General features: G+C 43.9%; 1 protein-coding gene across 1 annotated transcript in view; it reads left to right on the top strand.

The window, feature by feature from the left end:
- The window catches only part of CACNA1E (calcium voltage-gated channel subunit alpha1 E), a 1399715-nt gene that overhangs the window by 889245 nt on the left and 492594 nt on the right, over positions 1-17876 (top strand). The window contains exons 12-13 of the mRNA XM_085601759.1: positions 14401-14513; positions 15677-15789. Of these exons, the coding sequence (XP_085457885.1) occupies positions 14401-14513; positions 15677-15789 (226 nt within the window). The remainder of the gene's footprint in view (positions 1-14400; positions 14514-15676; positions 15790-17876) is intronic.

The following is a 17876-nucleotide window of genomic DNA, read 5'->3' as shown; positions in this document are numbered from 1 at the left end:
GCCTTAAATATTTGCTTCATAAATCAAGAAAAGTAGGAACATAGCAAACAATATGATGAACACTTTAATTTCCATGGTTACAAAATCTACAGCCCTCCAGCGTTAGTGTTTGTTTCCAGGACTTGGGAGGGAAATTTCCCATCATTAAACACGCCAAAAAGTGACTGTAAAAAGGCAACATTTATGCTCAGAGACTGACCCTAAACCGAAGTGTGTGGCCACTTCTGGGAATGAGACCAGTGCTTAATTTGAGCCAGCGGTTGCCGGAACTCGTTTGTTAGGACTGGCGTTATTTTTCCTCACAACCTTTGAAACACCAACTGGAAAGCAAAGTCATTAGTGCATTTCCCAAGAGCAAAAAGGGAAAACGCACAGGGGAGAAAGAATGAGAAAGAGAAAGTCGTAGAAAGCCGTCAAAAGGGAGAAGGTAGAAACCTCCAACAGAGAGATAAAGTGGCAGGGAGTGTCTGGATGTCTGTTAAAGAGGCGTGAGGTTGACTCAACACGATGCAGCCCTGGTATTCTGTGTGTCGGTGCTGGCCGCTGGCTTCTAAACATGTATCCTTCCACAAATTAAGCACTGAATTACCTCAAATGTAAGCTGTATTTCATGACGGAGAAATTATTTCCATTTATTTAGCAAGATTTTTCCTTTAAGTATACCGTTAAAACAGGTGAACAAAGTGGCCTTATCCCACAGATGACGCACACATGCTTTCAAAAGAGAGCTTAACTAAACAATAGGTAACTATGGGGCATATCAGCAACACCCGGCGATAATTATCGCTCAGCACTCTTAGCGTGAGGATAATTATCGCCGGGTAACGTGGATTTTTATCGCTGAGATAGCGTGCTATTAGCAACGCTTATCTCCTCAGCGATAAAAATCCTCACGCTAACTGCCTATAGTGAGATTATCGCTGGAAACCCAGCGATAATCTCACGCAATGTGGCATTAGCTTGTTGATAGGGACTCACAAACTCAGCCATGATATCCACCTACCATAGGATGTCATGGCTAAGTCAGTCCTGAAGCAGGTGTAAAGAAAGTAGCGATAACAGGGGTTATCGCTACTTTTCCTGACGCTATGCTTCATAGCGTGGGGCTTGATGATAGGAGAAATGTCGCTTAGCGACATTTCTCCTGTCATGTTAGGTCAGGATCGCCCACTTTGCATCTCATTAGAGATGCAAAGCTGGGCGTTAGGAATCCCCACGCTAAAGCAAGGTTTCATGCGTTAGCGTGGCCTTGCTAATTAGGCGATAAAATTATCGCCGCTTTTCGGCCGAAAACAGGCCGCAAAAGCGGCGATAATTTTTTTATCGCCCGCTTGTAAATATGCCCCTATAAACTCTGCATCTGAGACCACAGCACAAATCTAAGAGCCCCCGAGGCAGCGCTTTAGATGCCAAACTAAACAAGCATTTGCAATGCATTAGGTCTCACATTTACGCGAGTTTAAGTTATTGGTATTGTAAGTGACAATGCCCTTTATTTATGCTTTAAAAACTAAAACAAAAATAAAAGGCATTGTCATTTACAATGTTAATTGCTCAAACTCGCATAAATGCGAGACCTATTGCATGGCAAATGCTTGTTCTTTTTCAGCTTTCAGCCATGCTGCACAGCAGCTGTGATGCTGTACACCATGCCTGAAAAAACACATTGACAAAGCCAGTACCACCCATAAGTGAGACCTACTGGCTTTGCCAATGCTTGTTTTTAATGCACTTCGACCACAGAAGGAAATGCATCTCCACAAATGTCAGACAATCCGAACGGGTGGGTCGCACATTTCCAACTGCATTCACAAATAAACACAACGCTGTATATCAGTGGTTCCCAAACTCTTGACTCCTGAGGACCCCCACTGAATCACTACTGGAGTCCGGGGACCCCCAAGCAATTTTTACAATTTAAATGTCAAAAAATTAAAACAGGCTGGCTTTAGTGCTGGTGGCGCCCTGTGCGACAATGTTTGTTGGCGCCCCCCCAATGACCACCTCCACCAGGGAGTCTCTCACCAGCACCCTTTAACAGTGACGAAGTCTCCATAACCACACTCTCTCAGATGCATTGAATTAGTTATATAGCGCCACTCATACCAGTGCAGGGTGTTCGAGCACTTTGCATCACACACACATTACACAGAGACAATCAATCATACGTGTGTAAATCAGTGTATAGGAAATGTTACATAAGCCAAAAGACTAAAAGTGTAGGAGTCACATGTCATCCATACTGGTAGGCAGTATAGTTTAAGAGTACTTGGTGTGGAGGAGCCCAAACTCAGAGTCGAAAAAGAAACTGCATAGTTGGGAGTTCTCTTTAATAATAAGAATCGATTTCTGCCAAATTAATCCTTTTTGCAACATTAATCAATTTTCTAATAATGTATTCTTTGCAGTGTGTATGCAGTTCTGGGATGAAAGTCAATAGCTCACTATTCTATATTAGGAATTTAAGTTATAAATTGCAAGTAACAAAAGGAGGTTTCTTTTGAAAGCAGTAACCTGCTGATCTGTACATACGCACTCTGTAATCACTTGGTACACGTTCTTTGCAGAAGGCATATTAACCCTCTGCACTAACTTCACATAAGTCAAAACCTCAACTATGCAAAATGCTGATCTGTCTCGGACGATAATTAATCACAGGAGTTATTGTGACATTTATGTGAGCCTGGTAATTGCCGGGGGAAAGAAACGCTGCAGCAGGTGCTTCAAAAGCGTAATAAACGTTCAAGCACGGCGCCCCCAGAAAGGTGGCACCGGTGGCACCGCCCTAAAGCCGGCCCTGGCGCTCCATGCTTCTTAAAGTTATAAATTGCAAGTAATAAAAGGAGGTTTCTTTTGAAAGCAGTAACCTGCTGATCTGTACATACGCACTCTGTGATTACTTGGCACACGTTCTTTGCAGCAGGCATATTAACCCTCTGCACTAACTTCACAGAAGTCAAAACCTCAACTACACAAAATGCTGATCTCTCTCCAGGAAGATAATTAATCACAGGAGTTATCTTGACATTTATGTGAGGCCTGGTAATTGCCGGCGGAAAGAAACGCTGCAGCAGGTGCTTCTAATCTAAAAAGCATAATAAACTTTCAAACACGGACCCAGGAAGCCAGCGGCCGGTGCGGTGGCACCGGTCGCACCACCCTAAAGCCCACCGGCCGCTGGCTTCCTGGGTCCGTGTTTTGAAAGTTTTTTATGCTTTTTAGATTAGAAGCACCTGCTGCAGCGTTTCTTTCCGCCGGCAATTACCAGGCCTCACATAAATGTCGCGCAACACCCATTGTACTCCCGTTGTGTGTGTCGGCCCTCAGCCCGGAATGAGACTTCACCCGAGCACTTCAGAGGTATTTAAAAGCCCATTTGCACGTTATTGATGCCTTACTGTTTCACCCCTTCTAAGTGCCCTGCGCAGCTGCGGGGCTCTTAGAAGGGGTGAAACAGTAAGGCCACAATAACGTGCAAATGGGCTTTTAAATACCTCTGAAGTGCTCGGGTGAAGTCTCATTCCGGGCTGAGGGCCGACACACACAACGGGAGTACAATGGGTGTTGCGCGACTGGTACACCCGGCCTACACACGACGACCTAATTCCCCTGGCCTTGCCCAACAGGTGTAAATGTAACATTTTTAAAATTAATGATAAAGAAATAAACACTCACGTGCTCTAGTAGTGGTCCGAGGTGCCAGAATGCAGGTATTTAGCGAGGCGAAGCGGAGACAGGGCATTGGGCGGCAAAATGCTCCTGGGCTGGTTGCAGACGAGAGGGAAGACGCACTGCCGTGGGAGCGTGCGCGTCTATGAAAAAATAAGCCAATCACCCTTCAGCTTCCCCGGCCTAAGCTGAAATGGTGATTGGCCCGATTTTTTTTGGTCCCGCCGCCCCTGCGCTGTCATTCAGAGTGCTTGTATGCTTAAATGCTTCGTAATATTTAAAAATAGCTGACTCGAAGGCACTCCAGTTCGCGGACCCCCTGGGAATGTGTCACGGACCCCTGGGGGTCCGCAGACCACAGTTTGGGAAACGCTGCTGTATATAGCCCATCTTGACCCTTGGAACCCACCCCACCTAGCTTTACTCAGTCACTGTAGCACTCATTGCCTTCGAACCTGTACAGAGCTCCGCAGTCTTTTCGATTGGTTCATGCTATTTAAATACCACATGCATGCATATATTACACATTCCAACATGAAGACTTGTTGTTAAAGCTACCGTAGAATGTACATGTGTGTTTTGATACTCTTTTAACAACATTTTTATGGCTGTATGGCTCAGCACCAGTAGTTCTAAAAAGCAGGTACTGAGAGGGGTCCTCATTGGGGTCTCAAGATTTCTTTTTCACCCTGCGGGTAATGGTAACAAGTCCAGCCCACTTTAAACTAGATGAGTGCCAGAGCGTGCGGGGAACACTACTCGAACTCCGTCACCTCTGTGCTCCCAGAAGTCAGGCATGGGACTGCAGGCACCAGACCTGATTCCAACTCCTGAGGAAGAAGTATCAGTCAGGGAGCCACAGCTGGCTGTGGTCCCGATGCACACATACCTGGGCGGGGGTGTTGTCAACCCTCCCACCTCTAGCACACGCCACTTAATTTACATTTCGAAAGGACTTGTGCCCCGCATAAAGAAAAAAAATACACGCCACACCACCACCCCTGCTCTTTTTAACAGCCAGCCTAACTAACTTCCTTTTTAGGTCTCGCCTGACCCAGCGCATGCGCTGGTCTGGCGAGACTTATTGAGAGGGCTCCAAAAAGTGCTACCAGGCCAGCCTAGGGCTACAGTGCATGTGTGCGGGCGCGCGCACCACTTTTAACGCGATTACTTTCACTTTTACGTTTGATCGCGATCACTTTCACTTTTGCGGCATAGCCAATAGGTCTCGCTTTTGGGACCTTATAAGTGTTTAGTTATGCAACTGTTGCATGGCTAAACACTTATAAGGTCCCAAAGGCGAGACCTATTGGCTATGCCAATGCTTGTTACTTTTTCTGTTCTAAACTTTTTTGATCACACTAGAAGCGTAACAAATGGTTTACAATTGCCCGTCTCTAAACTCCAAATGTCACCAACATGTTTAACAACACAGAAGCATTCAATTAGTAAACTCGCAATATAACTGAACACCTTTCTGCTACACAATAACCAGCTGCCTGTGTACACACAAGGGTACCTATTGCGCACTGCAACACTTTTCAATCAAACTTATAAGCATCCCATCTAAAACAGAGGGCTACAGTCAGACCAAGACACCCTTGTGCACAGCATAGCATTAACGCTCTATGGTTGGCAAAACCAAGCCATCTTAGCAAGGCTACCCTGCAGCGCACCGGCAACACAGATCTCCAAACCATTCAGACAGCATTAAACATTTCCTCACCCTCATACAAACATCGCACTGCAAGTTTTGCACTGGCGGACGATATTGTCTGGACAGCAATCTGCATACAAAGGCAATGAATGGAGAACCGGCAAAACAACTCAACGAAAAACAGTGCAATCCTTCAGCACATCCATCTACATACACAGATATGAGCATGATGAAACTCATTTTACTTTCACATTAACCAACACTAACCATTGCTCAACCAGGCCTATCCGAGACATGTGTTGAGCCTTCCAGGGGTGGGAAGAAAGATGGGTCACGGCCAGCAGAGCCAGGCTGAGGCGGAAGTGGCGAAATGCTAAGCGGCATGCCGGGAGAGGTAGTATTTTGGTCTCTCTTTGCCCAAGCTAGTGCACGGTTTGTAGTCTGTCCGTGCATCCTCGCCGGCCGCTGACATGGCGGGAATGGAGCTGCTGTCCGACCAGGGCTACCGGGTGGACGGGCGGAAGCCGGGCGAGTTGCGCAAGATCCAGGCTCACATGGGGGTCTTCGCACAGGCCGACGGATCCGCCTACATTGAGCAGGGCAACACCAAGGCGCTGGCCGTGGTGTACGGGCCACATGAGGTGAGCCTTGTAGTTTTATTTATTGCGAACTGGACCCGCAGGTATTGGAGCCCTTTACATGGGCACTGTTTTCATTACACAAGGACACATAAATTTTTGGTTGGCGAGGGAAGATTAAGTGGGGTTCTGTAGTCTGTAACTTAAGCACCATCATCCACGTGTTCCTTGGCCAACATCTTCCCGACGGGGGGAATGGAAAGTGAAAGTGCATGAGGCTGCTGAGGACGGAAGGGGGACAGGAGATGTGCATGCCGCGTGACTGTACACATCATTGCAAGCGCGTCTCCACAAGCGCATCCACAGACTACAATCGCCAAAAGCCCTGCACGTGCCCATCTCCTGCCCCACTTCCGAGGCAAGTCAGCAACAATAGATCTCGCTGGCGACAGCACTTTGCGATGCGTTCACCAGGCGAGACCTAAAAGGCAAAAAGGCTGCATTCATGTATAACACCTGATCAAACAAGCAACATTATAACCTTCTCTGGGCCAGGAGAAGGGCAAACAAATTGTAGTCTACACAATGTGCGCTGCATTAGGTGTAACAATGAACCTACAATACTAGGAAATGCCTTGCTTACATGTGTGAGAGCATGCAAATATTTAGCTCGTATTATCTCTAACAATGGTTTTATTGATGGGCTATTTAATTCTATAGATAACATATACAGTGCAAAACTTAGACAGGTTGCATTGGTTTCAGAGCAACTAAAGGCAACTTACGACTGCCCCTATTCCGGAAGTATTATCCATGAACAAAGTTAGATTTTTGAGAATCTAGGCATCTTTCTTGAATAGGAGGGCATTAGATTGTGATAGATTCACTCCCATACCATTCTCTTTGCAGTGTGATTCTAAAAAGATAATAACGGATGCTGACACTAGTCAGATCGAATATTATTGTGTCTTCTACTTTTTGCAGTATGTTGAGCTGTTTTGCTTTGGGGGACAATATCCAGTCCGTTATAAAGTTCTCCTCTAGTCTACAAAATACAGAATGAAAGAGCCCTTACTGGTGTAAACAAGTCATATGCAACTGAATTACTGAATAAAACTCAATAAAATGTTTGTTTATGTTATGTTATGTTATATAAATTTATTACGCGCATGGCTACTCGTGAGTGTCCCGGCGCGAAACCAGCAGGGTGTGGCAATGGGCTTCAGATGAATAGATGGGTCTTAATTTTTTTCTTAAATATGCCTGGATCCTGGATTGCTACGCAGGACCAAAGGAAGAACATTCCATGCAACTGCTGCTTTAACTGAAAAGGAACTACCCCCTATCCTCTGATGCTTGAAATGAGGAACCTGAGCCAGGCATAGGGACAAAGAACGCAGACAACGAGTAGGAGCATAGAAGGAGACACGCTTCTGCAGATAAAGAGGGCCACACCCATGGAGTGCGCGGTGAGCCATGATCAATAATTTAAATTTCACTCTGGCTGCAACTTCTTCAGCAGGTAGCCCGGAATGCCAGTAAAAAGGGCATTAGTGTAATCCAGCCGGTACAAGATCAATGCGCATGTGATCGTTTGCCTTGCCGCAGGTGGCAGGAGGGGAAAAAAAACTTCTAAAAGATTCAGCAGGGCGAAGCAGCCACCGGCCAGCTTCTTGATGTGAACAGCGAAAGAGAGGTCTTCGTCAAACCAGACCCCAAGATGTTTAGCTGGCTGCCCAGTGGAGTTCGATCGTGAGTACTCAGGAGGCCAGAGCTGTACTCTGAAATTCGCAGGAAATTAGCCAAAAAGCAGAATCTTCGATTTCCCTTCATTGCACTTGAGCTGTGCCTCTGCCATCCATTTAAAAATTGATGACAGGCAGTGTTGGGCCCGGAATACCGAATCCGCACCTTTGGCCCAGGTGAAAAGCAGCTGGGTGTCGTCCGCATAGGCCAGCGCCTTAGCCCCCAGCTCCTCTGCTAAATATATCAGAGGAGTCATATAGATATTAAATAAGAGGGGACTAATGGAAGAACCCCTCGGGACACCCGTTGTAACTAGCTGAGGAGAGGAGGAGCACGGTGGAATCCAGATCTGCTCAAACCGCCCCTCCAAGAAGGATCGGAACCAGCCCCACACAGTATCCGACAGACGGATCCTGGCCAGACGTGACAGAAGCAAAGAATGCGGGACTGTGTTAAACGCGGCTGAGAGGTCGAGCAAAATAAGCGCCGCCCTCCCGCCTGCATCCAGACAGTCCCGTATGGCCTCTGTCACCTCAACCATCACTGTTTCAGTGCTGTGTGACGGCCGGAACCCGGATTGCGCTGGGTGAAGTCCCTCCTTTTCCACAAAATCGGTAAGCTGTTTATTAACCGCCTTCTTTCATACCTTTGCCAATGCAGGGAGGAGGGAGATGGGCCGGTAGTTCCCTGGACAGAGGGGGTCAAGTGACTTCTTTTTCAAGAGAGGCAGGATCTTGGCCTCCTTCCAAGCCAAAGGGACCACCGCTTTCTGAAGGGAGAGATTGATGATGGCATTCACTTCCGCGTTGGCAACCTCAGCTGCCGCTGCCAACGTCCTCGTGGGACAAGGGTCTGAAGGTGAACCTGATTTTAAACCTTTAAGGATTTCAAAACATTCCAGAGGATCCACTGACCTATAAAAAATACAGAATAAGCAGGAAGGGGCAACAGGTAGCCCTGTTTAAGGTCTCTTTTTCTATGAATTTGATGGAATATCTTGCCGATATTACCAGGTTTTATCTTCACTCCTGTCTCATATTTGTCCCAGCAATTGAGCGTAAACCCAAACTAGCCCCTGTCCATGCCATCAAAATTGATGAAGCATGTCTATAACACATATACTACCTGGTGCAGTGTCCCTTCGTACTAACACTGACAGTATCGTCATATTGTTGCAAGTCCTACTATAAATGGCCTAGAAAAAAAGATCATCTAACAAAAGGAAAGCAGAGTATTTTACCTTGGAATGCAAAACTGCTCAGGGTCTAGGGTTGTGTGGATTTGATAAGGGCCTTTTCTTCTCTATATTGGGGAGTACAAAGCCCTTCCAGGACTCTGGGATTGTGCATAAAAGAGAACATGACATTGGACAGCATCCACTATGAAGTCCAGTGGAGGATGTCTTGTTTAAATAGTGCCATTGGCAAACAATTTGGGCACAGCTTCTTGTCCACTTGGGTGCCTTGAATCAACATTACAAAGCTGTCTAACATGACTCACTGCTTTAACTCTGCAACTGTTACCTCCATAGGTACAGAATCTGTATTTTGTGAAATTGTCAATATTGATTTCATGTATGCTACCCAGATTATCAGTGGGCAGCTTTTACCTCTGTTACCTAACCAGTGATGCATGCTGGGATCTTTCTAGAGTATTTCATTTTACAAATTGAGTCTGGTTGCTTTTCAAAAGAGGTTCATTTGGCCCACATGGCTCTTTTGGTTGAAGAGAATTTGCTCTACTTTGTTTCTTTAGACAATACTCTCTGTTGTAGTCTCAAATGCAAATTGAACCAGGCGTTACCACAACGTACTAGGAAAACAGTTGAATGGGAGATACAATAGTGTTTTGAAGCAAGATCTGTTATTGAAGATACAGCTCCTGTCCAGGTCAAGCCCATAATACTCTGATTTAAAGTCATTATTCTGATATAGAGAACCTGTATCTCAGTGTCAGAATCTAATCTGATCCTCTCCAGCAGCTGCTGTTCAAAGCATGAACCCACTGAAACCATCTTAGTTGTTTCTATTTAGGGCATTTCAAACTTCAGGATGGAATTACCACTTTGTCGTCTTCGTTAAATTTTTAAAATCTGGGATGCAAGAGAACATTGCAAGAAAAATTAGGTATATACGAGGGAAGCACCTCAGTGAGAGAGACGTGTACTGAGAATGTCATAGGCCTATATATCATTTAATGCACATAACCCTAATCCATGGAGAGAGTTTAGGAGTTGTGTGTCCATGCTAAGTATCTTCATTGTGTGGCCTTATCGACCTCTTGAATTTCCCAATAAGCACATTGTTTGGAAAGCCAGCCATACTCGAGGTTGCTATAAGCCTGGTTTTAGTTAAACTCTCCAGTTACTTTAAAGTCATATTTAATGCACTGTTTTGACAAATAAGGAAGGTGCACTCAACAGGAGTCATTCAGAATCACAAGTAATTTCCATTTATCTTGCTTTACTCCAAAAAATCGTAAAGAGAACGGCAAACAGCCAACGCGTTTTGTCCCTTTTGCCAAGGAACTTCATCAGGGCTGTGAAAGTTACATAAAAATTGATCACATTACGACAACCGACATAGACACATAACAAACTTCGACTATACATAAGACCATAGACAAACATGCATATTAAAAAACATACATATTAAAAACAAACAATCTACATATATCATATTAACCAAAACAAACATCACATGAGTCCACATGAAAACAGTACACATCATAATCAATTGGGGTGTACACATTCAATTAAAATCATAAGAAACTAATATTAGTTTCTGAAATAAAATATTCTTTTTGTATCATAATCAAAACTTTGAATGAAAATGATTGGTGGGAGACAAATTGTTGGTCATCAATATAAATTCAATAATCAAAGAAAGATAAAATCTAGAAAAGGTAAGCGAAAGCGGGAAAAAAAGGAAAAAAGATTTGAAAAAAGATTTGAAAAAAAGGGGGAGAAGAATATATTTCAGATGTAAGCTTGAGTTGATAGAATCCAAAATGCACCTAAAACCAAAGAGAAATAAAGAAACAAGATCCCAAAGAATTATAATGTGATGAAGAGCCCAAAATATATATAAAAATACAAGAAAATCCAGGAAAAGTACCCAAATCCTGTGATTGGATCAAAGGTAACCATAACCTGATACCAATGTAGGTAACAAAAAAATCTCACCTATAGATCAATTGACATGAATAATATTGAAAAGGCGATTCATACAATATCCATGAAAGTCAAGATTAAATCACTGGAGAGTGTTCAGCATAGATGTACATACATGGAACATCAAGGTTCAAATCTAATAATCAGAGAAGGGTAAGTATTATGTGGCATCGTCCAAGATTTTTAAATATGAATTGCATCCTCAATAAAAATCAAAACCATCAAAGAAAAGACAAGAATCATATAAGAGCAACAAATTGTTAACAAACATCAAACACATCTTCTCTACCAATTCATAGTGGATATCATACCACTGGACAGTCATCCCTTAAAGTAGAAAATGAACACGTCAAATACAATACATACACGTCCTTTACTCAATAAGTGAACGAATTAGTATCTCACCAATACATTTTATAGAAGTTGCTTCCATATTAAGGTAGACGATAGGAACACGAAGGATGGTTCCAACAACAGAGACACAATTCTTTACATGTGTAGTTAGAATCCGGATGTATAAACACAAGAAAAGGTATATGAAAAGTGTGTGACATAAATAACAATCACAATAAAGACAAACCCAAAGTATAAATTGCCACGTATTCCTATTGTCTACCTTAATATGGAAGCGACTTCTATATAATTTATTGGTGAGATACTAATTTGTTCACTTATTGAGTAAAGGACGTGTATGTATTGTATTTGTACTACACCTAAATTCTATAGCGCAGGGGTAGGCTTTTGATTGGAGAAAAATCTTTCTTCCAGCCCTCCAGACAGTCTTTATTAAGTGGGACTTCAAAAAATATATTAGTGAGGTCTCTTTATACATGCAAAGTATACTTTTATCTAAGCAAATAGCAGCCCGCCAGATGGAGCTTGTATGTCAAGATGACACCTTTCATTCCAGGCAGAAAATATGGGTCCTTATTTACGAGGCCCTAGCAGCACATTTGCGCCACCGGAGTATCACTTTTTTGACGCTCTGGTGGCGCAATGTGCTGCAACATATTTGAAAAGCCACTTTATGTGGCTTTTCAAGGCCTTTTAAATATGTGCCCCTTTCACGGAGAGTACTGCGTGAAAGGGGCGTTCCATGGGTGTTCCCACACAACACCAATGGAATCTGAAGCATTCCCATATTTATAAGGAATTGTAAACCTGGGAATGCGTCAGATTCTAACTACGCCACAGGGGTGGCGTGAGGGAGGCGCAACAAGGAGCAATATCCCTAATTCTCCTCATTTTTTCTTTTTTTATGTGTTTTGCATTGTGCAGAACAATTAGAAGGAGGAAATCGCCTCTATTGATTGATTTTTGTGCAGAAAGGTGTCCCTTCCTGCACGAAATCAGCCATCGCTGCAACGCAGGCACCCTTGCAACATGGCGCAAGGGTGCCTGCATTGGCGCCAGGCTGCTTTTTTAGCACAGGAGCTGGGGTCAGTACAAGAATGCATCGTATTCATGTAAATACTGCGCATTCCTGTACTTTTAAAATGACACAGCTCGGTGCTGCAAAAGTGTCTGCAGCACCGCGCTGCACCATTCTATTGTAAATGAGACCCATGCTTCTGATCTTGTTGTTGACACCATGACGATAAACTCTTTTCATCTGAATGCACAAAAAAGTTTTCCTAAGTTATATTTCTTTTCTTGATCGTTATTTGCAGCTTGTAAAATAAATATCGATTCTGTGATTCAGTGTTTGAGCAGAAATACATTTAGGAGCTCATGAAAACGTATTTTAGAAAGTTCACTATATTTGTGTTGTGAGTTGCAGGGCTTTCTGCAGCCAGTAATACTGCTCTGTTAGCAATCTGGTAGAGAGTATCACTGTTCTTATGGCTCTGAGGAAAAAGCATGTCTGTGCATGTCCCAGAAAAGTGTCGTTTTTCTATCTGCCATACAGAAATTAAGTTCAGGCGACGTGGGTGGATTCATGTGAAAAATTTAACTGAAAAAATACACTGCCAAAATATTCAACACATATACTCCTCAATACAAGAATGCTGGCATGCACCTAAATCTGCTGCCAAGCGTTTACCTCATAATATGCTTGGAAGTTATAATTGTAAATTAACTCTGTCCTGCAACCGGTGGAGAGAGAGTCTGCCTGAGTACGAGGTAAGTTTTGTAGGCAGATATCTATGTGTGGTCTATATTTTCAATTGCTATACAAGTTTGTCTTTTTGTGGTCACGGAACCCACCTTGTATGATCAGCTGCATATCCTAACTCATCCAATAACGTGGCTGCAGGCTAGAATAAATGAATCTTTGGCATCAGCAGGGGCTGGAGACATAACAGTTTAGGTAAGTGTAAAGTTCAGTGAATGAACAAACTGCTGGTAGGCAAATGACTTTAAGTGATCCCTGAAGTCCCAGACACAGGTACACTCCCTTCCCAGGAGACTACGTTATATTATTGCTGTAGCGTCGTCTCCCAACTGCCTGTGTTCTTAAATCCAAGGGTGGATTTAAGCAACACCCGGTAAACTTGTAGGGACAGGCCAGCGCAGCAGGTAACGTTGCTGCGCTGCACTGCGTCACAGGGAAAGGGTTAGGAAAGCGCCATCATTATCCAATAAAGTGCATTCCTGTCCTTTTTCCTCGCACTGTTGCCATTTTGGCAGGCTAGTGCCAACGCAGGCACCCTTGCAACATGGTACAAGGATTTGTCCTGAGAGGCTTTTTCCTCTCTCTATATGTGCTGCAAAGGAAAAATATATTTCTGCTCATTACTCCTCTCTTGGGGAGGCACATCTTTTTGTCGCAATCCCAGGTTTACAAAGTTTTGTAAACCTGGGAATGTGTCAAAAATCATTGGAGTTGTGTTGGAACACCCACGCAACGGCCATGGAGCACCTACCCAGGGCAGAGTGACGCAGCACAGCGATTTGAGCTGCGCTATGTTACTCTATATTTTTGGAGCCACTCAAGGCCACGTAAAGTGGCTTTGCATGGCCTCATAGATATGGAGTGAGACAAAGCAGCGCAAGTCACTGCCTTGCCTTACTCTGCTGATTGATTGCATATGGCTGGGTCTGAACTGGGGTGGCGAAGTGAGCTAAAGAATGATTATGGATTCAACCCAGATCTGTGACTGGGGGTGAGTTTCTGAAAAGTTTCAGAGCACTGTCCATCATCTCCTTGTGATTGCTTTGTATGCCCTAAGTTGGCAGGGTATTCCCAGATGCGGGCCCCTTGCTCATTTTGCCCTGGATTCAAGCTAGCCTGGCTGATGAGGGGTGTTATACCGAAACTGGTCCCAGGATGCTTATTTCCAGTCCAGGGAAGACCTGGCTTAGCAGTGCAGGCTGGACTGTCCCCATAAGGAAAAGGGTCAAGACTGATTTGCATATGGCTGGGTCTCAACTGGGGTGGTGAATTGAGCTAAAGAATGATGATGGCTTCATCTCAGATCTGTGACTGGGGGTGAGTGACTGAAAAGTTTCAACGTTCCATCCATCATGTCCTTGTGTTTGCTATGTATATAAAATGTGCATGTTTTTCTAAATGTGTTAAAGTGCACCACATGTGCCCGCTCTTCAAATTTAACTTGACATTTCATCTTTTTCAGACTATGCAGAGTTCTTGTTCCTGGGGCTTTTCCTCCTGGAGATGGCCTTTAAGATGTATGGAATGGGGCCTCGCCTCTACTTCCACTCTTCTTTCAACTGCTTCGACTGTGGGGTATGTAACGTGGAGGGTGAAACCAACAGGACTCACATCTACTGATTGGTAGCCTTATAATATGTGGTACTGAAGGCAATGAAACTCACACCCAACATTGTACAATAGGGGCATAGGGAGATCAGAGGAAGAACTCTGAATTTGATTGTTTAATTTCAATTCCACTGGCCTCCAGAATGTGCACCAGTGACGTTGTAGGATAGAGAAAGAACTCTGATTCTGATTGAAGGGCTAAAGTACTCATCTCCACCTATAAACAGAATGGAGGAAGGACTGTGAATCTGGTTTCCAATATCCAATGGCACTAACATTCAGCCATGCACACTAGAGGCAAGAGACCTCACATTCTAAGGGCCTGGATGCACCCTTATGTGCACTAAAGTGTGTACACTAGAGACAGGCCCTCACATTTAGAGGGTCTGAAGGCAACAAGGCCCTCACTCAGAAGAGCATTTGACTAATAATTTTGCATCATTTACAGTACACAAACCCAGTCATGCTCACACACTAAGGTCAAGGGGGATCACTTTGTAAGGGTCCAAATGGATGCTGGTCTCCATGACGCAAATGTCTAAAGGTAACAAGGCCACACCAAAAAAAGTAGGAATGGAGCAGTGCAGGGTTAGTGTATGGTATAATGAATCTCACACTCAGCAATGCACACAAGCCCCTGCAATCAGATAGTCATAATGCACATGGACCCACACCAGGCAGCGCACATTATTGATGAGAAGTCTTGCGTCACCAAGATGCTGCGAGACTTGCATGCAGCACAATAGTGACACAGTGCCTTACATCTTCAGAGACTATCAGTTGCTGGACTTGCACCGACCAACGTAATGACAGGGAGCTGTACATTTCCAAGGTCTCTGGCAACAAGATTGCCCCCATTCCCCTAGTGACAGTGAGCCTTCCTTGCTGTAGAAATTGCACCCAGCGCAGCAGTGAGAGGGAGCCTATCCCCCCCATCGGCTCACGCAGCAAGATGCACACCAAGTGCCGTATTGTTAGGGAGCCTAACCTGAAGTTCTACACCAAATGCACTAGTGACACCACTCAGCTACCTGCTCACTGGTTGCAAGAATTAGGAGTGTGGTCACCAGCCTTTTTCTAAGAGTTTCACTTCACTTATTTTCTTGGTTTTACATCTTTTCATCCTCTAGGTCACCGTGGGGAGTATCTTTGAAGTGGTCTGGGCGTTTTTCAGACCTGGGACCTCCTTTGGGATCAGTGTCCTGCGAGCTCTTCGACTTCTAAGAATTTTCAAGATAACAAAGTAAGCCAAAGCTCTATCTTACCAACTTCTTTGTAGATCCAAGTATGGCTCTGAGGCCCAAGACTCATTATATTCATCATCGTCCATCGTTAGAGAGCCAGACACTTCTCTGTGAAAGGTTCAGCTTGTGCCTTCCTGTGAATTATTTCACAGACAACTTTACCACAGATCCTTGGGCTTCGTAGCTCCAATTCAAAAGCTACTGATTTGTCATCACCAGTTTGAGGCTTCACTCTCATAACACATTTGAATGATTTTGTGTCCCAAAGAATACAAAAATTGTAATTGCATACTTTGAATGACACACAATTAGTACTTCAAAACATAGAGAAGTATTAGGCATAACACACCATTGTAGGAAAGCACAGGTGTGAGGTCACAAGGCAGTGCAGGTCAGTAACCAGGATATCAGTGCTTTTAAGAGTAATTACTTGAAAGTTTTATTTCTTCATAGATACATTTCTCAAACAAGAGGTGGTGGCCATACCATGCTCCACTCACAGATGTAGAGTTTTTGGTACATCCCGTAAATACTCCAGCTCAAATTGAATAAATTATCTATGTCTTCCTTTCCTATAGTTTACAAAGCCTTGGCATAGGTCCCTAGTATGAAAATCAGGGAGGGGTGTCATTTTACTTGTGCTGGTCCGCCAAGAGTAGACAACCAACCCAAAACTAAATTCTTCCGTCCTCCTTTTAATGTCAGTATTCCTCACAGAAAAGCTGGAGGTAGGTGTTAGACAGTAGTTAGAATATTTGGGAACAATATATGATGCAGCCCGAGTGATTGCCAGTGGGTGAGATTAATTCAAGAATTCCATCTATCACCTTGTTGTTGTTGCAGCTGATGCTCTAAGTGCGACAGGTATGCCCAGACATGGGTCCCGTGCTCACTGTGCCACTGGAATCAAGCTATACCTGACTGATGACCCCTTATCAAGGCAACAACAGTCCCAGATTGCTTGTATTCTGGTTCCGGGAGGGCCTGGCTTTTAGTTTGGGATTGACTGTTCCCATTGGAGAAGGGTCAAGACTGGTTTGCATATGGCTGGGTCCAAACAAACGTGGAATGACGGGAGAAAAATGATGGATTAGGAGGCGACCCAAGCGATTGCCAGTGGCTGAGATTAATTCAAACATTCCATTCATCACCTTGTTGTTGCAGGGAACAATATAAATCCTAACCGAACCTGCTCTTAACATTCAAAATCCATATAGAGAAAAACCAAGCCAAACTAAGGCAAATTCAACATTGACAAGCTACAAAAGGAGAGGGAAAGTACAGAATTATCCGAATAGGAATGTCCAACATAGATAAAAGAGAGATTGCTATATGCCAGATCGTTAGCCTAGCGACTGTGTAATGGAGTTTAATGAATATTAATTGTAGTTAAAATCTGGCACTGATCTGGCCTTTCTGATCCTTTGTTGGAGACCCGTGGTTTAGAGGAAATAGGCAATTAAAGGTCACTGGCATTCTTTGGATCAGTGAATTACGCACTCACCTGTGGTATCTGGTGTGAGCCGTAGGTCATGAGTTTAACTTCCTGCAACGCAAGATCAGCAGTCCATCTTGGCAATCTCTTTAACTTGGATCATAGTATCAATGTGGTTAAGAGTAACGCTTCTTATTTACAGTATTTGAAAACGTTAGACGTATGATATGAAACAGTATATAAAAAAGTTAATATAGTTGACATGGACAGGCTACTGTATGTCTGTCATGAAAGGTAAGCTCCTGTATTTCAATGTACCAAAGAAGTGGCTTGGTGTACACATATCCACCCTCTTCCACCTGCTATGAAGGATGCTTGTGTGTACTTGCCTTTAAGATGGAGACTACAGTGCTTCAAATATATATGAAAGGGATCACTGGTCCAGTACTTATAATGGGAGTGTACCTGAACTTCTCAGTTGCAAGAGTTACTCTGGGGTAGTAAATACCTGACCTTCTAAATATCCATTTCAAGCAGTAACTGTTTGATATTCCCTTGCCAGACTTCATGCTGCTGCATGTGAGGGACTCATGGGCCACTGAAGACGAAGTAAGATTGAATTAGATATAGTCAACTTCAGGTCAAGGCAGT

Source organism: Triturus cristatus, chromosome 4_2, assembly GCF_964204655.1.
Source record: "Triturus cristatus chromosome 4_2, aTriCri1.1, whole genome shotgun sequence".
Taxonomy (NCBI): domain Eukaryota; kingdom Metazoa; phylum Chordata; class Amphibia; order Caudata; family Salamandridae; genus Triturus; species Triturus cristatus.
The sequence above is the reverse complement of the archived record's forward strand: the minus strand, read 5'-3'. Positions and strand labels throughout refer to the sequence as shown.